This window comes from Siniperca chuatsi, linkage group LG12 (genome assembly GCF_020085105.1).
Source record: "Siniperca chuatsi isolate FFG_IHB_CAS linkage group LG12, ASM2008510v1, whole genome shotgun sequence".
Classification (NCBI taxonomy): domain Eukaryota; kingdom Metazoa; phylum Chordata; class Actinopteri; order Centrarchiformes; family Sinipercidae; genus Siniperca; species Siniperca chuatsi.
This window is the reverse complement of record NC_058053.1, coordinates 27,945,303-27,966,643: the sequence shown is the minus strand read 5'-3', so window position 1 is coordinate 27,966,643 and position 21,341 is coordinate 27,945,303. Positions and strand designations below refer to the sequence as shown.

The 21,341-nt window shown below is 41.9% G+C and overlaps 1 protein-coding gene across 3 annotated transcripts in view; it reads right to left on the bottom strand.

Annotated features, from left to right (window-relative positions):
- The window catches only part of LOC122885135 (serine/threonine-protein kinase Nek5-like), a 31,631-nt gene extending 12,171 nt beyond the window's left edge, over nucleotides 1-19,460 (bottom strand). Inside the window, exons 1-15 of one of the 3 annotated variants that reach the window (XM_044215842.1) lie at nucleotides 19,307-19,460; nucleotides 17,747-17,883; nucleotides 16,424-16,520; nucleotides 15,007-15,104; nucleotides 14,456-14,539; nucleotides 10,510-10,580; nucleotides 9,273-9,359; nucleotides 6,091-6,145; nucleotides 5,501-5,614; nucleotides 4,742-4,828; nucleotides 3,088-3,175; nucleotides 2,264-2,376; nucleotides 1,402-1,472; nucleotides 1,132-1,296; nucleotides 57-135 (exon numbers count right to left, since the gene is read on the bottom strand). In XM_044215842.1, the coding sequence (XP_044071777.1) occupies nucleotides 57-135; nucleotides 1,132-1,296; nucleotides 1,402-1,472; nucleotides 2,264-2,376; nucleotides 3,088-3,175; nucleotides 4,742-4,828; nucleotides 5,501-5,614; nucleotides 6,091-6,145; nucleotides 9,273-9,359; nucleotides 10,510-10,580; nucleotides 14,456-14,539; nucleotides 15,007-15,104; nucleotides 16,424-16,520; nucleotides 17,747-17,869 (1,332 nt within the window). In that variant the 5' untranslated portion in view covers nucleotides 17,870-17,883; nucleotides 19,307-19,460. Of the gene's footprint in view, nucleotides 1-56; nucleotides 136-1,131; nucleotides 1,297-1,401; nucleotides 1,473-2,263; nucleotides 2,377-3,087; nucleotides 3,176-4,741; nucleotides 4,829-5,500; nucleotides 5,615-6,090; nucleotides 6,146-9,272; nucleotides 9,360-10,509; nucleotides 10,581-14,455; nucleotides 14,540-15,006; nucleotides 15,105-16,423; nucleotides 16,521-17,746; nucleotides 17,884-19,144; nucleotides 19,246-19,306 lie in introns of those variants that run through there. The other 2 variants (XM_044215843.1, XM_044215844.1) reach the window with 2 other exon arrangements.
- Nucleotides 19,461-21,341: the final 1,881 nt, after the last annotated feature.

Here is a 21,341-nt window from a genome sequence, read left to right as displayed (position 1 = left end):
CTAATCTAATAATCCAATAATGAGTATGTGTGAGAGACAGCAGAGCTTCATCCTACCAGCTGTTTCTCTGCTCTCAGCTTGTACCGGTTGGCCTCGTGTCTCCTCTGCAGGTATTCATTACGAGCTGCAGCCACACTGGCAGACGGGGAGAAACAGAGACATGGTTAATATTGTTAATGTTGTAGTGTTTCTGTTTTTGACCAAACTCCGTTATGACATTACATCCCAAGTTAATTATGTTGGAAACACCATATTAGCTCCAAAAACTCCAAAAAAAGCTAAAACTGATTGTTGACTTAAAAGGGAACAGTTCAAGGACGGCAGCTGGTTAGCTTAGCTTAGCATAAAGACACATTAAAACAGGGGGAAACAGCTAGCCCAGCTCCGTCCTATGGTAACTGGGCAAGAAAGAGTGCAGCAAATAACCCTCGTCAAACCACAACGAGATATGACGTGTTAACGATTTTGTTACCTTTTGGCCAGGCTAGCCTTTTTCTGCGTTTCTTTATGCTAAGCTAAGCTAACCAGCTTCATATTTAAGCAGACAGATATGTGAGTGGTATCAATCTTCTCATCTAACACTCAGCAAGAAAACAAATGGACACATTTCCCAAACTGTCGAACTAATTCTTTGAATCAGTGTGAACATGTGGTGCAGTTAGCTGCTAGCTGTTATTTGCAGGTGGTGGCTGATGGGTAACTAGTTTGCTGGGAAGGTAAAAATTCAGCTAAATGCACAGAATCTAGTACGGTGGTATCCTGGTGTATGTAGAGCTAAACAATTACTGATCAACAGAAAATTCATTGCCAACTATTTTGATAATCGATCGATTAATCGTCATATTTCAAGCAAAAATGCCAAAAATTAATTAGTTCCAGCTTCTCAAATGTGAAGATTTCCTGCAGTTTTTTCTCTTATGTGAGCGTGAATTTAATATCTTTGCGTTTTGGTTCTGTTGATCGGACATAACAAGCAGTTTGAAGACGTCATCTTGGGTTCTGGGAAATTGTGACGGCCATTTTTCATTATTTTCTGACGATTTATTGACAAAACGAGTCATCGATCAACCGAGAAGATAATCCACAGATAAATGAAAATAACTGTTAGTTTCAGGTTGTATGGTCACTTACAGCTGGTATGGTTCCACAGCGTGGCCTTCGCATCGCTCCTCTCTCTCCTGAGGAGGAGGAGGAGGAGGAGGAGGAGGAGGGGGGACCTCCTTGTTCCTCCTCTGAAAGCCGTCCAGCTGGGCGTGGTAGTGCTGGTAACGGCTGACTGGCTGCTGGACATTAAACCTGCATCAGTAATAGTTTCAGGTCAAAGTCCGCATGTTGTCAGTCCTGCAGCGAAGAGGTGAACTGACATACAGTCTGACTGTGATGCGTGCCGATCTGACCCACCTTTGGTTCTGGTTCTGCTGCCCTGCAGCGTCTCCGTCTGCAGCTGGTCGTCCTGCTCTCTGACGAAGAGGCTGCGATCGTGAATAAATGTAGCGTTAGTAATACTAGAAGAAGAAATATAAGAGGCAGATGTATGAACCTGTATACAATCTCTCATACGGACAGCATCGTTATGTATTATGTTGAGATATAGATACTGTATGTCGATATGTTGCAATATGATTTACACTGTTTATCATTTCAGTTGTTCCTCAACAGTCTCTGCAGAACACTGTACACATCTTATCCAATCAAGTTTATTTATCGAATGTATTCCTAATATCCTTAAAAAGTAACTGTTAGTTTAAAGGGCGTTGGAGGGATTTATTCACGGTGCATCCTCTGATAATATCTGAGAAATAAATAGAAATAATGTCACATTTTGGGAAATACGCTTTAAGGATTAAACAAACAAGTTATAACGTGTTAATCAGTTTTTTACTTTGGGACAGAGCCAGGCTAGCTGTTTCCCCCCGTTTCCAGTCTTTATGCTAAGCTAAGCTAGGTGGAAGTCGCACATTTAACCGACAGATATGAGAGTGGTATACATAATATAATATTTCCTTTTGAAATTTAGCGGAGTAGAAGTATAAAGTAGCATCAAATGGAAACACTGAAGTAAAAATTGTACTTAAGTACAGTACTTAGTACTGAGTAAATGTAAAACCCTGCACACTGTCCATCAATGGTACTTACTTTATAATGACACTTTGGTCATCAGGTAACATTCATGAAGGCAAACAGCACGTGTACCTAAACCAGGCTGTGTTGTACCGGTGCCTATTATTATTATTATTATTATTATTATTATTATTGTTCTTACTCTGTAGTGGGCAGGGGCGCAGGCTCTGAGTGGGACTCTCCAGTCTGGTTTAGCTGGCAGTCTCTTCGCGGCGGCCCCGGGTCTCTCTGCAGCTCTGGACTTCTGTATCTTCTCTGGATAACAGGAGAGTCTCAAGTTAGAATAACAAAAAGTGGACAAACGTGAAAAAAGCTGTTAGATATTGGTGTCACTTTGAACGTCTCCTGTATAAATATATATATTTTACACCCATAGGTGGCAGGGGTCCCCTGTTTAGCCTGCTCCTCCTGCTCTTCTGTCTGAAATTGTTGAAAAAAGGCCAAAACGGCTCAAAGTTTTTAATGAACTAATGTTTTAGTTTACTGTTCAGAACAATAAATGGCGTGCAAAACATGTTGTGGCGTTGTGAGCTGGCAGAGCAGGGATGAAAGATGAGACAAATAAGTTAGGTAACCTCTGTGAAGCAGACACTCCCTCACTGATTTCAGACAGGCACCGGTACCTTTGTGTTCTGATGTTACCAAAACACAACGCGTGCCAAGACGTGACGCCACTACAAAACAGTCCAATCAGGACGCAGCTCGCCTGCCGCGCAGATCGGGCGACGCGACGCGAGGAGAGAGTCGTGTTTCCCTGCAGTTCATCAGATGTGTTGAAGGACGGCAGCAGGAGCAGAGCCGGCAGCAACGCCGTGCTGTCGGTACACGGCCGCTGGGTGGCGCCAGAACCCACGTCCAACACATCTGAACCGCCTGCCTGCCAGCGCCGTGATGGCTGCCGTTATCTGGGTCACATGGGCGTTACCCACATGCTGTTTTTATGGTTTCATGTTTGAGCCGCGTTACCTGCTGCTCCTGCTCTGGTTTCAGCAGCCTGAGACGCTGCTGCTCTGTTTCCATGCAGCACCATGTGGCTGAGCTCCTCCCGCATCACCTGCAGACACACACACACACACACACACACACACACACACACACACAGACACACGCACACACACGTCTACACGTCTATACTTCTGAGGACCCTCATTTATGAAAGCAAATAATGGGCAGAAAGATTTGAATATCATCACCAGCTGAATACATCAAATCATCTTGAAATTGAAATACCACTGAATTTATAGCACTGAAATATTAAACTTTATTTCAGGGATATACACTCAGTGGCCACTTTATTAGGTACACCTGTAAAATCCAACGCAACAGCTCAGCCATAAGTTCTACCTGTACAAAGATAATACTGCTCAGTTCAGAGAGGTTGTTATTATTTAAACCACCCCAGTACGGCTACAGCCTCAGTAATAAACATACAGTTGAATCAACACCTTTCTGAAAGTTTGAACTGACGCATTATATTCTTCCTAAATGCAGAATTTGTGGCAGATCTGCTGTCTTGGACTGGATTAAAATGTAGAGGTGTACCTAATAAAGTGGCCAGGGAGTGTGCATGTTTTAGGTTTCACAAATTCAGGACCCAACATTCAAAAACTACACTCAAACACAATAAGTCACAAAGGTAATATTCAAGCTATACAAGTCAGATCACTGACATAATGTGCCACTACGTGCCTGACCCTAACTTCAGCTCGGGACTGCTGGTCTTCCTCTGCTGCAGACAGACTAAAACAGACTGCGTGGGAAGCGAGTCCCGTCTTCTTCTAGGATGATTTAAGACGGTCAGTGTTTCATTAAATGACTCGACAAATCCCTGAAATATTCTGGGTTATACGTGATCAGAAACTGGAATACTGGCTTCATTTGAATGCATTTAACTGAGCTACCTTTGTCTGAAAAGCCTAGAAAAGAAGGCGGGACGGACTATTTGTTTATTCTTTGCTTTGATTTCTTTTGGACGATGATATATGCTTTATCAGTAGCCCGTGAATTTCGTTGTAGACATGTAAGTCTGAAAATCTGATTATCTAAGCTGTGTAAACCGGTATTGTGTATTTTTGGACTCTGTAGTATTGCTTGAAAATGTAAGTACTGCTGTATTATATCAGTTGGTGTGTATACTGTGTGAGTGCTGTTGCTGCTTGTTCAGGCAGCTCCGTCACGCTCTCATGGAGTCAAAAGCTGCGTCCCAAATCCACACTGCAATTCAATGCATTGATCCGTCTCCATCTACATACTAATTCTTTATACTAATACGCTGTTGGAGCTCACATACCAAACCGCTTTAACAGGAAATGACACAATACGTGTGATGACTTATTTTTGTTTTCCAAATATTTATTTTTCATTGTTTCACCACCATCCATAATTATTACCGTTTCCTTTGTGCATTGCATTGTGGGAGAATAGCGTGCATCGGCTGCACCTGGTTTCAGTCTGAATGCCGTCGGCTTTCGGTTAACTTCATTTTGCCACTGAAGACATTACCCAGTAAACGCCTCCGTAGCTCGGAGTCAGTGCGACACGCTCGAAGTCTGGTGGATTTCCCACGAACCCTTTCACCGAGCTTTAATGAACTGACCAGTGAGCCAATCGGATTCCTTACCTGTGGGTCCAGGTGTTTGCCGATGTGCTTCTCCAGGAAGTGACGCCTGAGGACAGAGCTGACCGAAGGGCGGTCCCGGGGGTTGACCTGAAAACAGCGGATGTGTGTTCATGTGTGTGCGTGAAGTGAAAAGAGCAGCAACGTCTGAAGAAGATGCTTTTCTAACGGTTCGATCGATTGATAATTATTTGTACAGTTCAATAACAATACTCATCAACAAGCGACAAAGCTTGTGCCACTCACCTGCGGCACATCATGAAACTATGACCAACACAATCACAGACAGTAACCTGGGTAGCAAAGGATTGTTTTACAGTTTGAACTCAGCAGGTGATTCCAGGCGCACCTGCACCAGCGACCTCTGGCAGCAGATGTTACAGATGTGTACTGGTTTTAATGGTTAGTCTTTTGCATTTCATTCACTTCGCGGAAATAAACGTTCTCAGTGGTTTCTGAAGTCTGTTAAACTAAACCGAAAGTGGACACAAAATGTAACATAAAGATGTTACATCGCAGAAATAAACACAGTCTTACTCCAACACTCGTCGTGGGAACGAGTCTCGAGGTCAAGGCTCACCCGCCGGGTGCAAGTCCGAGTCCTGACTCGCCAAAGCTCAAGTAACCGATGTTCGAATCGAGTCCAGCTGTTTGTATTTGTGTATCAAAGTACTGTTTCTGCGCACTTCACCGTGGTTCGTGTCGCTCAGATCCTCACGCTGTACAGAAAGAACGAACAGTAAAAACTTCAGAGTGTCTGACCTTGAAGAGTTGGGTGACCAGCAGGCGAAGGTCGTAGGAGTAGCGGCTGGGTACGGGGTTGTAGCGCCCCCTGCAGATTTTACTGACCAGCTGCCGCAGACTGCTGCCCTCAAACTGCAGGTGAAGACACGCGCCCACACACACACACACACACACACACACACACACATATCTTGGTGTGTTGGTTGAATAAAACCAGCTATCTGAATACATTACCTCAGGCTGTGGGCGTTTTGTTATTTTATGTTTTTATTCTTTTTGGCATTTGTTGCCGTTATTAGTTATTAGATCACAACAGTAGCGTGGTGACAGGAAACAACTGGATAATGGACACTTTTCACTATTTTAACAACAAAACTGTGAATCGATTAATCAAGAAAATGATTAGCTGATTAATCGATGATGAAAATAATCGTTAGTTTCAACAATATTTTTGTTACTGATTTTGCTCTTACTGTACTTCTGCATGAGGTCCGTCTGCAGGCTACATTAGCATCAGTGTTAGCGTTAGCTCAGTGTTAGCGGAGGGTCTAGCTGTGTGTGTGTGTGTGTGAAGCAGCTGCTGATGTGCTGGGTGTGGTGCAGCTTACTGGATGCCTCAGGGTGCAGAGCTCATACAGGACGCAGCCCAGAGACCAGACATCCCTGCAGAGAGGACACACACACACACACACACACACACACACAGGGAGCATCTATGAATCACTATAAAGCAGCTTTTTTACTCCGTCTTGTGTAACTTGACATGTTTCTTGTTGGAACAGGGTGCTTGGGCAGGGCTTAACGTTATGCCCTGTCCCCCTGAGCTAAAGTCATAAACACCAGAAACCAAACCATGATGTCAAAATCCAACAGAGCACAGCTACCGACAGAAACGACTAGTGAAGAGGTTTTCAGTTCTGGAGCAATACAACGCCTTTGGTATTTGCTTTTTTGGCTAGGAGCCCTGTGTGTGTGTGTGTGTGTGTGTGTGTGTGTACTACTTCTGTCTTTGTGAGGTCCTACTAAAGTTGTAGACCTCGAGATTGAGGACATTTTTGTGCCTTCTTCAAATTACTGTTTGTGTGTTTAGACTTGGTTTTACGTTTAAGTTTAGGATTAGGTTTGGGTGAGGGTTAGGGGGTTTGGGGGCTCGGGCATGGATCAGGTCAATGAGGGTCTCGCAAGTATAGCAATCCAAACATGTCTGTGTGAGTGTGGGAAAGACGAAGCAGCTCTGACCTCGGCTGCAGCGAAACAAGAGTGCAGAAGAGAGCGGAGCAAAGAGAAACTGAGGGTGGAGGACGATGAGCAGATTTAGGTGTTTGCATGTGTGCGTTTGCTGCACATCAGAGTTTCCTGTTTGAAAGTGTGTGTGTGTGTGTGTGTGTGTGTGTGTGTGTGTGTGTGTGTGGTTGTACATGTTGTTGTTGAAACAAACACCCCTCTCAGTGAACGTGCTGCAGTGCGACCACATGATGATCTTATCGCAATCACAAAAATAAAAAAAGGGGAAGCTCCTCTCTGTGCACAGGGTCCCGTTTGACCTGAGCAATTCGCTAAACCCCTCCCCCAAACGAGGACTGTCCAATCACGGCTCAGCCGCTGTAACTAGGCACAGCAGGCCCGCCAAGCGTGGCATTTCTCCACGTGTTGAAGCTGTGTGCACTGAGCTGCTGTAAGAGAGAGTTTGAAGGCTGCTTCCCTTTCCAAAACTAAAAACAACATTTAACATTGTGTTTATGTGCTCTAACGTAACCTGCAAGTGTTAGCATGTCTGGCTAACTAGCATCCTATCTACTGTAGTAACTGAACGTTACTTCCGAGGCCAAGGAGCCCATCATTGGCTGACTGCAGCAGCTTCAGAGGTTGGACTGTGTTAAAAACAAGACTAGCACATTCACTGTACAGTATTTCCGCACTACGTAGGAAGTCGGTCCTGGATGCTACTAGAGTTTTGGCTAACGTTAGCGGCTCTGTCCTGATCTTTATTGCATTGGAAAAGTTTACAGTCCAGCAACTCCAACCAACGTTACCTGAGACTGAGTTACATTTGGCAAACACGTCAGTACGTCCTCGTCCTCAAAGCCTTTTCTCTTGTTTGCTAACCGTTAAACACCGTTAACGGTGAAAACATACCGCAGCTACACTGTTACACTAAACTAACTAGCTCTACACTGCAACACAAGAACACTGCTGCTTCGTTACTTCCACGTCTTCTGCGCGGATCGTCAGCTGCTGGGGATGACGATGCCGTCGTTGTAATGAGCATCAGAATGTTAATCAGTCAAAACTGATCTTTATCTTTGTTTCTGTGGTTGACAGTTTACAGGAACCTACCTGAGGTGAGCAGAAGAGATGGACTCCACCCAGCTGGCACTCAAAGCAGATGAAAACAAACAACGCTAACACTCTGCACCATTTCCAGACTACATATTAATACTATACAGTGTGGACTGTATACTAACAACAGTATACAAGAAAAGTACTTTAACATTGTACTAAAAGGAACTGGTATATAGTATGTATTTATATATATGTATACTATAATATAATATATAATAAACATAATTAAATTAAACATAATTCAAATGGGACACTTGGATGTTTCTCGAGCTTTCTCACCACCTTTACCACCACAAATATTAAACTTTAAGATTTTACTTTAACCCCCATTTAGCATTTTTAAGCAGCGTATGAACATTTAATAAGTGGTTTATAACACATTATAATGCAATTGTGAGCAGGTGTTTATTAATGAATTTGAACTACAGCTCCTCCCGTGGAGGCTGCTGCTTAAACAGATAATAAATGACAATATAGTAAAACACAGTCGTAATGATATAAAACATCATTAATAAACACTTATAAACGTACAACTACACTGCAGTGTGTTATAAACCATTTATGAAATGTTTATATGCTGAATGGGGGGTTGAGCTGTTGCTGTTTAATGTTTGTGGTGGTGAAGGTGGTGAGAAAGCTCGAGAAACAGATGAGAATACATTTTGCTTTCTTTGAGCGTTCAGTACGCGACGCCCCGACACTTCATCTTATTTGCGGTGTAAACAGACTGCATGGTTAACAGGGTTGTTGATCAAAACCTATTTGTGTATTTCTCGCGGCGACATACGGGTCTGAGTTCTGTATTTAACGGAAACATGACCTTTGATTGTGTCAGCTACAAGCCGCCGTAACAAGGACATTTACTCAAGTACTGTGCTTACACTTCAGAGGTACTCCTACTTTACCTGAGTGTTTCTGTTTTATGTCACTTTATACTTCCACTCCGCCGCATGTCAGAGGCAGATACAGGACTTTTCACTGCACTACGTTTATCCGACCGCTTTAGTTACTTTGCAGATTTAGATTATTAATACAAAATATAAATCAGCTAATACATTATGATATATTATTATAGGTTAAGACACCCAGCAGTATATAAAGTAAAATGAGTTCTACCTTTACCAGCTGCAACATTACAGTGATGAACACATTAATGTATCACTGATTATAATCCAGTAATATATGTATTATATGTATTATAGATAGATAGATAGATATTATATATATGATTCTGCATGAGTACTTTTACTTCTGGTACTTTAGGGATATTTCGATGCTAACACTTTTACTTGTATCAGAGTATTTCTACGCTGTGGTATCACTGGTTTTACTGAAGTCAAAGATGTGAACGCCCCCGGCCACTGCTCATTACAGAAAGAAAAACGTGTTGTGAAGCTTCAGGGTGGTTCAGGTTGTGGGTGCTGCGCGGAGAGACGACCATACGCACGTCTTGTTGTTGTAGGGCCGGCTCTCGCAGATCTCCGGGGAGAGGTAGTACGGTGTCCCAACGCAGGTCCTGGCCAGCTCCATGGTGCTGCACAGCCACAGTTCACACACACAATGCACTCAGTCAGGGTTCAATATGTAAAGCCGGTTAAACCTCAGAGACATTTTAAATATGTTTAGTGACCTGTTTCTAAATGCAAACGTTCTCCAGAGATTTTACTTGATCTGCTGTGGGTATTATTATTATTAGAATATTTATCTGAAGACAATATGAGGCTTTAAAACCTTTGTGTGGAGCTAAGAAAAACACCTTTCTGGCTAAATAACATCAGACTGCAGCCCACTGAAAAAGCGTAGAGGTGAGAAAGAGACACGCTAATAGGATTAAGCGTATAGCTCTGCAACAAGCGTGACTGTAAAAAGCAGTCTCGGTGGCTGCATGTTGGCTCGGCCGCAGCCTGAACACTGTCCAGTCCAGTTCTTTCACAGCAGCATGTGAAAACCCTTTGTTTGTGGAGCGGCCCTGTGCACGGGGGGCATTGTCATGTTGAAACAGGAAAGGGACAAACACAAACTGTTGACACAAATTTAGAAGAACACTGTTGTCTCAAATGTAATTGTATTCTGCAGCATTAAAGAATAAGGCTGCCGACATCCCACATTTTTTGTTACTGTCAACAAATCCCAGGAAAAGGCCGAAACCAAACACGTGTTTCCTACAACGTATGCGGCTTTCGGCGCAGAAATCTTTAAAAAACACCTCACAAATATATAGTTTCTTCTTCTTCTTTCTTTTTTTTTAAAGGCTCAGTAATTTCCTAAAACAGCTGCTGACTGTAGTTTTTAATCAAACAAACAGGAGGAAGATATATCAGGCTTGTCCACATGCTGGCAAACCTCAAGAGTACAGTACTTGTAGTAAATGTTAATTCCCACCGCTGCTTATCTTATCTTGTAGGAAACACTAAAAATACATGCATACACAGTGCGGTATTTACAGGACACAAATCTAATTTGTTCCCCTTTGTACAGTCTTACAGGCCAAACATTATTTCTACACAACAATGTGTGTTTACGCGTCCTGGCCGACAGTTTGTTTGGAAGTCTTCCATGTGTTACAGAGCGCTCAGAGATAAACAGCTGCGCTCTGAGTGTGTGTGTGTGTGTGTGTGTGTGTGTGTGTGTGTGTGTGTGTGTGTGTGTGAGAGTGTGTGTGTGTGAAGATGACACTGACTTACTTATTCAACATTCTTGCAATTCCAAAGTCTCCCAACTTTGCTTTCATCCCTCCGTTGGTTAGGAAGATATTCTAGACAAGAGGGAGAGAGCGGGAATGAAAGCATGTATAAGTAAACAGCGACTGGGCATGTATCGTGTGTGTGTGTGTGTGTGTGTGTGTGTGTGTGTGTGTGTGTGTGTGTGTGTGTGTGTGTGTGGGGAACAGATATGATTGATGAAAGACAGTGATGGCTGTGGTCAGTCGTGTCGAGTTATTCTGGGAGCTGGCACACAGCGAGGTCTTTGTTAGGAACGAAGCTGAGCTCCGGACGCAGTCCCCTGAACTCTGTAATGATAATGCTCGTTAATTAAAAAGCTTAACCTCAGGGTCTGTGGATGATCTTGTTTACAATGTACAAGTTTAACTGGGAATGCGTGATGTACAGTCTGTGGGTTACAACCCTCTGTTAAAGCGAAACCCAAAATCTTTTTATTTCAAACACTGTAGGCCTGAAAGGTGGCTGTGATCAGGTTTGATCCATGTCTCTTACAATAATTATGAAACTTTATTCATAAAGCACGTTGCTTACAAAAAAGATACAAAACACTGGGCCTCATGCAAGAACATTTTCCTGTAATAAACCTCTCTTACTTTTTTCTGTGTGGTTTGTTCGTACAAGTGTTTCAGGTCGAATTCACCAAACTTAAATCGCTCGTTTCAATTTGATGAATCCCACCGGTTCATTTGCATAATCAACGCCCCCAAACTGCCTGTTTCGTTCACAAAATGATCATCCAAGAGCAGTGGTGAAACGTAATTAAGTACATTCAAGTACTGTACTTCAGTACAAACTTGAAGTACTTTACTTAAGTGCTTTACTTGAGTCTTTTCATGTCACCTTCTACTCCACTACATTTATCTGACAGCTTTATGATTTTTGCACAAAACATATGAAGAGTTTATTAAATATGATGTTTTGTTATAAATTGAACTCCCCAACGGTTTATACATATATATAAGTACAGCTGAGGCGATTAGTCGATTGACAGAAAATTAATTGGCAACTATTTTGATGTTTGAAGTCATTTTTCCTGTAAAATCACTTCCAGCTTCTCAGATGTGCAGATCTGCTGCTTTTCCTCTGAATGACTGTAATAACTGTAATGTTTGTTAATAACGTCGAGCTTTGGACTGTCGGTCGGACACGACGACATGTTGAAGGCGTCAATTTGGGCTCTGGTCTAACTGTGTATAAAGTAGTTAAACTAGCTAACTGTGTGTAAAGCAGTAAAAACTAGCTAACTGTGTGTAAAGCAGTAAAAACTAGCTAACTGTGTGTAAAGTAGTTAAAACTAGCTAACTGTGTGTAAAGTAGTTAAAACTAGCTAACTGTATAAAGCAGTTAAAACTAGCTAACTGTATATAAAGCAGTTAAAACTAGTTAACTGTATATAAAGCAGTAAAAACTAGCTAACTGTGTGTAAAGCAGTAAAAACTAGCTAACTGTGTGTAAAGCAGTTAAAACTAGCTAACTGTATATAAAGCAGTTAAAACTAGCTAACTGTATATAAAGCAGTTAAAACTAGCTAACTGTGTGTAAAGCAGTTAAAACTAGCTAACTGTGTGTAAAGCAGTAAAAACTAGCTAACTGTGTGTAAAGCAGTAAAAACTAGCTAACTGTGTGTAAAGCAGTTAAAACTAGTTAACTGTATATAAAGCAGTTAAAACTAGCTAACTGTATATAAAGCAGTTAAAACTAGTTAACTGTGTATAAAGCAGTTAAAACTAGTTAACTGTGTATAAAGTAGTTAAACTAGCTAACTGTATATAAAGCAGTTAAAACTAGCTAACTGTATAAAGCAGTAAAACTAGCTAACCGTATATAAAGCAGTAAAACTAGCTAACCGTGTATAAAGCAGTTAAAACTAGCTAACCGTATATAAAGCAGTTAAAACTAGCTAACCGTGTATAAAGCAGTTAAAACAGCTAACCGTGTATAAAGCAGTTAAAACTAGCTAACTGTGTATAAAGCAGTTAAAACTAGCTAACTGTGTATAAAGCAGTTAAAACTAGCTAACTGTGTATAAAGCAGTTAAAACTAGCTAACTGTATATAAAGCAGTTAAAACTAGTTAACTGTATATAAAGCAGTTAAAACTAGTTAACTGTGTATAAAGCAGTTAAAACTAGTTAACTGTGTATAAAGCAGTTAAAACTAGCTAACTGTGTATAAAGCAGTTAAAACTAGCTAACTGTGTATAAAGCAGTTAAAACTAGCTAACTGTGTATAAAGCAGTTAAAACTAGCTAACTGTGTATAAAGTAGTTAAACTAGCTAACTGTGTATAAAGTAGTTAAACTAGCTAACTGTGTATAAAGCAGTTAAAACTAGCTAACTGTGTATAAAGTAGTTAAACTAGCTAACTGTGTATAAAGCAGTTAAAACTAGCTAACTGTGTATAAAGTAGTTAAAACTAGCTAACTGTGTATAAAGCAGTTAAAACTAGCTAACCGTATATAAAGCAGTTAAAACTAGCTAACCGTGTATAAAGCAGTTAAAACTAGCTAACTGTGTATAAAGCAGTTAAAACCAGCTAACTGTGTATAAAGCAGTTAAAACCAGCTAACTGTGTATAAAGCAGTTAAAACTAGCTAACTGTGTATAAAGCAGTTAAAACCAGCTAACTGTGTATAAAGCAGTTAAAACTAGTTAACTGTGTATAAAGCAGTTAAAACTAGTTAACTGTATATAAAGCAGTTAAAACTAGCTAACTGTATATAAAGCAGTTAAAACTAGCTAACTGTATATAAAGCAGTTAAAACTAGCTAACTGTGTGTAAAGCAGTTAAAACTAGCTAACTGTATATAAAGCAGTTAAAACTAGCTAACTGTATATAAAGCAGTTAAAACTAGCTAACTGTGTATAAAGCAGTAAAACTAGCTAACTGTATATAAAGCAGTTAAAACTAGCTAACTGTGTATAAAGCAGTAAAACTAGCTAACTGTGTATAAAGCAGTTAAAACTAGCTAACTGTGTATAAAGCAGTTAAAACTAGCTGACTGTGTATAAAGCAGTTAAAACTAGCTAACTGTATATAAAGCAGTAAAACTAGCTAACTGTATAAAGCAGTAAAACTAGCTAACTGTGTATAAAGCAGTTAAAACCAGCTAACCGTGTATAAAGCAGTTAAAACTAGCTAACTGTGTATAAAGCAGTTAAAACTAGCTAACTGTGTATAAAGCAGTTAAAACTAGCTAACTGCATAAAGCAGTTAAACTAGCTAACTGTATATAAAGTAGTTAAAACTAGCTCCACCTCGAGCAGCTACGACAGTGAAACGCTGGTCTAACATTGATGCTTCAGTAAACTTCTATACTGTTATTTAAGTATGATTTTGAATGCAGGACTTTTACTCATAACTTGTAAAACAAGGCTATGAAGAGTTGTGATTAATTGTGTTGCTCATTCATAAACGTCTTATTTACCTTGAAACCGTCTAAATCAGGAAACATTTCATTAATTGATTAGTTGATTGGGCTGCTCGATTAATCAACAGCTATTTAGTTTGAGTCTTTTTAACGTTCTCTGGTTCCAGCTTCTCAAATGTCAGGATTTGCTGCTTTTGTCTGTTTTAAATTATTGTCAATTAATTATTTTGGGGGTTTTGGATGGTTTCGTCGGACAAGCCAGGGACTCTGGGAACATTCTTTCACTATTTTCTGAGATTTTATAGACTAAACGATCAAACCATTAATTATAAAAGTAATTGACATATTAAATGATGAAAATAATTGTTAGTTGCAGCCCTGAACTGTTTCTCAGAGGAAATAAAGCCACCGGTCTCTGTGTTTCTCAGCTTTACCTGAATCCATCGGCCCCGGCCTTCTGCTCACTTCACCCTCTGTGCTTTTGAAAGCGAATGGAGTGGATGTGTGAGCGTGCGCAGCGGTGAAGCGGGTCAGATACCTGAGCTTTGATGTCTCTGTGGAGAATCTTCCTGTCGTGGATGTGTTTGAGGCCCAGGCAGATCTGAACGAACCAGTCCACGATCTGAGGAACACACAGCTCAGTTTACTGTCAGTACTTCGTGTTGTGAGCAGTTTCACGTAGGAAGTATTTAGGTTCCCACATGAAGCTGCTCACAACAGATCTGTGGATGATCTTCAGTAACCGGGTCCTGATTTCTGGAAAGAGACGTTGCTGCTGAGTTTTTAAAATGTATTTTTTTGGCGCTTTGAGCTCCACTAGTCCCGTTATATTCAGACGTCTCTACGGCCGATATCTCCAAACCTCTGCAGCTCGCACCGAAACTATCCAGCTGGATAAACGGCTCTACAGGTGAGAGGAGACACCTGTAGTTTAGATTTTGGGGTGAACTGTCCCTTTAAGTCGAATGTTTATATTCATAAAGGCCAAATTACTTCCACCTCACTTGTGAACAAATGAAGGTGGACAGTAAAACTCCTCACAGGTGTGTGTGTGTGTGTGTGTGTGTGTGTGTGTGTGTGTGTGCGCACCTGCTCCTCGGTGAAGGCAGCTCCTCTCTGCATGTTGATCTTCTTCATCAGATCTCCTCCGTCACAGTACTCCATCACTATACACAGGCTGCCCGTCTCTACACACACACACACACACACACGTTAAATCCAAACTTAAAACTCATCTTTTCACCTTCAGTTCGCTGCCTGTTCTGTGATTAAGGCGGGCCTCGTACCTGTTACCATCCGGCCGGCCGGTCTCAGTCTCAGTGAATCTATTAAGCCGAGTACTTATAGTCCATGTTTCAGGTGTCAGGTGTGTTGTGTGATAAAAGAGTCTCAGCAAGAATGAAAGGAAAGGTGTTGGAGACGGCGGTGAGACCAGCGATGTTGGACAGCTTAGAGACAGCGGCGCTGAAGGAAAGACAAGAGGCAGAGCTGGAGGCAGCAGAGCTTAAGATGCTGAGGTTCTCTTTGGGAGAGACGAGGACGGACAGGATCAGGAACGAGGACATCAGAGGGACAGGATCAGATGAACGAGGACATCAGAGGGACGGCTCATGTTAGACGTTTCGGAGATAAAGTCAGAGAGGACAGATTGAGGTGGTTTGGACGTGTTCAGAGGAGAGACTGTGAATATATTGGTAGAAGGATGCTGAGGCTGGAGCTGCCAGGCAGGAGGTCTAGAGGAAGACCAGAGAGGAGGTTTATGGATGTAGTGAGAGAGGACATGAAGCTAACTGGTGTGAGTGAAGAGGATGCAGAGGACAGGGTTAGATGGAGGAACGTGATTCGCTGTGGCGACCCCTGAAAGGGAGCAGCCGAAAGGAAAAGAAGAAGAAGACAGCCTTATAGTCCATGTTTGTCCTGCCGACGAGAAAACTGTAAACCTTCTGAAACCACTGCATCTCTGTAACCCTGTGTTTGTTTGTGTCCCACGAGCACAGCTGTGCCCCCTCTCTCCCCCTCTCCCCAGTTTCCCCCCCTTGTCGTCTCTTTTCGCTCAGGCTTCTCTGTGCTGGACCGTCGGCCGTCCTGCGACCTCTCTCCCTCCGCTGGCTGTCGGTGCCTCGTTCCAGAGGTTTTGGATCTGGGTCTTCGTCCTCCCGCAGATTCAGCCTCTCCTCTCTTTGTTCTTTGAGCTTAGTCAGTCCTCTTCCAGGTGGAGAGGAGGTCGTGCGGCTCAGGTCTCAGATCTCAGGTCTCAGGTCTCAGGTCTCAGGGTCTCAGATCTCAGGTCTCAGGTCTCAGGTCTCAGGGTCTCAGATCTCAGGTCTCAGGTCTACAGATGGAGGGTGTCGAATGCTGAACAGACCGTAAAGCCCTCTGAGGCGTGTGTGTGATTTGTGCGCTGTACATACAGTAAGCAGTATATCGACACTGATGCAAATACACTCGAGCACAGATCTGCTAACAGAAAGACGTGATCACACGTTCTCCGTGGAGCTACGCTCACCTTGAAATGACCCGATGAAGGCGACGATGTTCGGGTGTTTCATCTTCGACAGCAGCGTCACCTCTTTCCTGGACGCCTCCTTTTCCTTCGCTGACATCTGAGCAGTGAACACACTTTTAATCCAACAACGCAACGCTTTAACTCCCTGAAAGTGTAAACGACCATTAACCTGAAACAGCTGGTTTAATCAGTGAACTGTGGATTGGTTTGAGATCTCATTCTACAGTGTTTTGGGATGCCGCATGACTTCCTGTATGGTACTTTTTCTAAACTAACATTAATATTTTGTTACTTTGCAGCAATCAGTGCTTACTGACGGTGAACTTGTGCAGGTCAGGAGGATAACTGCACTCTTCCATAGGCATGTATGCATGGGGGGGGGTGTTAATGTACATGTGCTATATATTAAAACAAAACAATATGATAAAAAACTAACATTGATATTTTTTCTTATCATTGCTCTGCGTGTTTATATCCTATTTCAATAACTGCTTTAGTTTTAGCCTCTTTTTTAAAGGCGAGTGTGGAACGTCTGTCCTGCAGATGAAACAGCTTCTTGGCTAACTCTGGTACTCTGGTACGTGCACGGCCGTGTTAAACAAACCAATAAGTAAATAAATAAACGATCAATACATTTAGAGTAAAACTAGCACACTCCTGTGCTGCATTCAAACTTTCACTTAAAGCAAAAGTTTGGGCATTTTTGGAAATACGCTGATTCGCGTTCTAGCTGAGAGTTGGATGAGAAGCTTGACACCACTCATGTCTGTCTGTTAAACACGAAACTACAGCTAGCAACCAGCTAGCGTAGCTTAGCACAAAGACTGGAAACAGGGGGAAACAGCTAGCCCGGCTCTGTCCAAAGGTGACAACATCTGCCTACCAGCAGCTGCACAGCGCCCTGATGAACATGTCGTATCTTGTTTGTTGAATCCGTACTAAGGGAGTTATGTGCTGGGCTACTTCTTGGCTTGGCCAGCGGAGACTCCAGGAAGTCACCACACCCGCCACACAAACAGCTGTTTTACGGTTCACAGCAGGCAAGAAAAAATATTCAAGGCCTTTGTGAATTAAATTTAAGACTTCTCAATACCTTCTCCGGCCTCTCTTGAGGAAACTGAATTCAACCTGCTGATCTCACTAATTACACATTTCGCCAGTGTTAACTTAATAACCTGATTTCATTACGACTAAAACAAAGTCGTCTTCTTTAAAGAGTTCAGATCCTAAAGTCTACTCACTATGTTGAGTGTTATTTTTGAACCATGCATTGAGTTATATCCATCAGTATCACCTGTGGTTGTAAAACACAAACTGTTGTACCTGTCTGAGGTTGATCTGTTTGACCACGCACTGTCTGTCTCCACCCGCACCTTTGTCCCGAACCAGGAAGGCTTTACCAAACGCACCCTCTCCAATCTGACGGATGACCTCATAGTTGTTCATAACACCTGGAAGACCTGCAACAAAACAACAGAGCAAAGTTTCTGCACGGAAAACGTTTCAGCTGCTTTTACAGAAAACTGCCGAGGCTGCACGACGCGTCTCACGACTAGTGAATGATGGATTTTTAATCGATTGTGACCCTCAACATGCTGACGCGCAATCAGGACTGCAAACTACGATTATTTTCAATATCAATTAACCTGCTGATTCGTTTAACGATTAATCATTTGGTCCGTAAAGCAACCGGCAAAAACCCCAAAGATATTCAGTTCACAGTGATGTGAAGCAGGGAGCCGGAGCCATTAAATCATTAATCAATCAATTCATAAATGCATCAAAATAGTCGAGCGTCTAGTCGATTAATCGGTTAGACGGACTGTCGCAGCTCCGTACAGGGAGGTGAATGAAAACATCAAGTTCAGTATGACAGTATCATTACTGTTGTTAAAGATGATGGAGCAGTGCTGTGCGTGCAGCACGTGTTGTAGCTGCTCCAACTAAAGTACATTTGAACTGCTTTATATACTGTTGGTTAGTTCGATCTACAACAATATGTCAATATTTAATAAGCTAATCATGTTAAATGTAAAACGCTGACAGCTGCAGTGGAGTCGAGGTTACAGTATTCACCCCTGAGATGTAGCGGAGTTTGAGTATAAAGGAGCATAACATGGAAATACTCAAGCAAAGTACAAGTACCTCAACACTGTACTTTAATACTGTAATTGAGTAAATGTACTTAGTTACTTTCCACCAGCGGTGCAGGAAGTATTCAGATCCTCCGCTGCAGTAAAAGTACTAACACACACACTCTGCTGCAGTAAAAGTACTAACACACACTGTACACACACTCTGCTGCAGTGAAAGTACTAACACACACTGTACACACACTCTGCTGCAGTAAAAGTACTAACACACAAAAGTACTGTACACACACACACTCTGCTGCAGTAAAAGTACTAACACACACACTGTACAAACACTAACTGCACACTGCAGCTGAAGTAAAAGTACTAACACACACTGTACACACACTCTGCTGCTGTACTAACACAGTAACACACTCTGCTGCAGTAAAAGTACTAACACACACACTCTAGCCTAGCAAGCAGTAGGCTACTAGTAATGTTAGTTACTGTCCACCGCTGGGGTTAATCAATACAGACAGTTCCCGGTCGATAAGATAAAAATACCACCGTCTGTGCGGTAGTTTGACATTATTCGACACGTTGTGGCTAATTTAACGTTTATAAAACCTCCATACTGAACGCTTACACAGTTTTCACAGTGACCGCTCCGGGCGGAAGGAGCCCGTCGCCATGGAGACAGATACACGGGCGACTAGCTCTCGTGTTAGCATGCTAACATCAGCTCACTTTGCGTAAGAAAAAGCCGGTTTTCCCCTCTTCTTAGTGTCAGATAGCAGCCTCGTCTCACCTTCTACAGACGTGTCTTGTTCTCAGAAGTCACATCGTGAAACAAAGCGGCGGCGGCAGCGACTTTAAACCGGACTGTTTAAACGGGCGAGAGCCTGAATACTGTCAAAAAACCGGTTTGTTAAATACGGCAAGCGCGAGGGGAAGGCACAAGGCATGCTGGGAGTTGTAGTCGTAGCAGGTTTTTCTCCCTCAGCTCGGTCACACTCCTCTTTTCTCAGCATTTTAATACAATAAACCCAAAATTAGACTCAGTGTCTGATAGCAAGACTCCCTGATATTCCTATAATGATCACTTACAAGAGCTGCAACAATCAATCAGTTCATCTTTGCAACTGTTTTGATAATTGATTAATCGTTTCATTGGATACAGATTCTCAGTTGTGAGAAGTTTCTGCTTTTCTGAGTATTTGGGGGTTTCGGACTGTTGGTCAAAGACGTCTTCTTCACTATTTTCAGACTTTTTATACACCAAATGACTAATTAATTAATTAATTGAGAAAGTAACTGGCCGATTAATTGATAATTAATTGCAGAATTGAATTTGCAGCCCTACTTGATACACCCAAGACTGAATTATTGCACTTAAATCTTGCAAATATTAATTCAAGGTCCACTTACCTGCTTTTTTGGGATCTTTTCCCCTCATGTCATGGTGTTCTTCAGATTTATTAAATTAACTGAATCTGGATGATAAGACTTTGAACTTGTACTGTATATTTTTGAGCATATTAATCGATTCTCAGCTGATCATAACAGTTTTACAGCTTTACAAATGTTACTGATGTAAAAACAAACGTCTACGAGGGGGTGCAGAAAGATTTATTTTGGATTTAGATTTAGATTTCAACAGCGTGATTGCACTTTTTATTTGAATTTCAACATTTGTTTCTTACTTCAGTTCCTGCAATTGACGCTTGACACCATTATGAGGTCATTTTACCTGCACAGCAGTTTGTATATTTGAAAGAAGTATGAAAGACGGCCTCCTCACACACACACACACACACACACACACACACACACACACACACACACACACACCAGCAGTAAGTGTGTGTGCAGTGATCGCTCACCTGTCCCGTCTGTAATCAGAGCCAGAGGCTTCGCTGCGAGTGCAAAGACATGACCCTTATTTAAATCCTCAGAATGGCAGCAGAGGTTTGGTGCTTTATTCGCAGTCACAGATCATGTTGCTGTTGTCAGATTTTAGCCATCACACCCCAGGATGATATGCCAGGCAGCCGTCCCGTGTGTGTGTGTGTGTGTGTGTGTGTGTGCAGTTATTCATGGTGTGTGTTTCTATATCTGAAAGAGAGTGACTGAAATGTAGAGTAAGCACCATCTACTGAATGCTATTATTCTTATTAATATGTACGTTTGCAGTTTTTCCTCAGTAATACCAACGTGTAAAAGGTAAAATCCTGCATTCAAAAAATGCAAAATGTACTCAAGTATCAACAGAAAAAGTAAGATTCCCCCTGTGACTGTTATATTCTGATATATTTTATTATTTAATCATTATTACTGGCGCTCTAAAGTGTAGTATCTCATTGTTGTAGCTGGTGGAAGTGGAGCTAGTTCTCACTACTTTACATACGTGTAATCTATAACACCCTGTTATGTTTAACAGCACTTGAGCAAAGGTACCGCACTCCCCTGCTGCGTATTTACACTCACACAGACTGTAGAAATGTTTTTGTTCCTCTTTGAGTTTTTACTTTTCAGGTCTGAGACGTGAGAAGCGAAAACACAAGCGTGTCCCAGACCCAGACTACATACCGGCTTTAATATAAGTGTGTTCACACGGGGAAAACTGGCTAAACGAAGTGTACTTAAACCCCAGTGTGCAGACTAAATACTGCTGGTTTTTGAGCGTGCTACTGAAGCACACTATTCTCCCAGAATGCAATGCGCAAAGGAAGTGGAGGAGCTGCTCTCAGCTGGAAACAAACTAAAATAAATCTGATGGTGAAACAGCAGAGGAGACATTTTTGCTTCCTATTTGTGGAGTTTAACTAGCGTTCAAAAGTCAC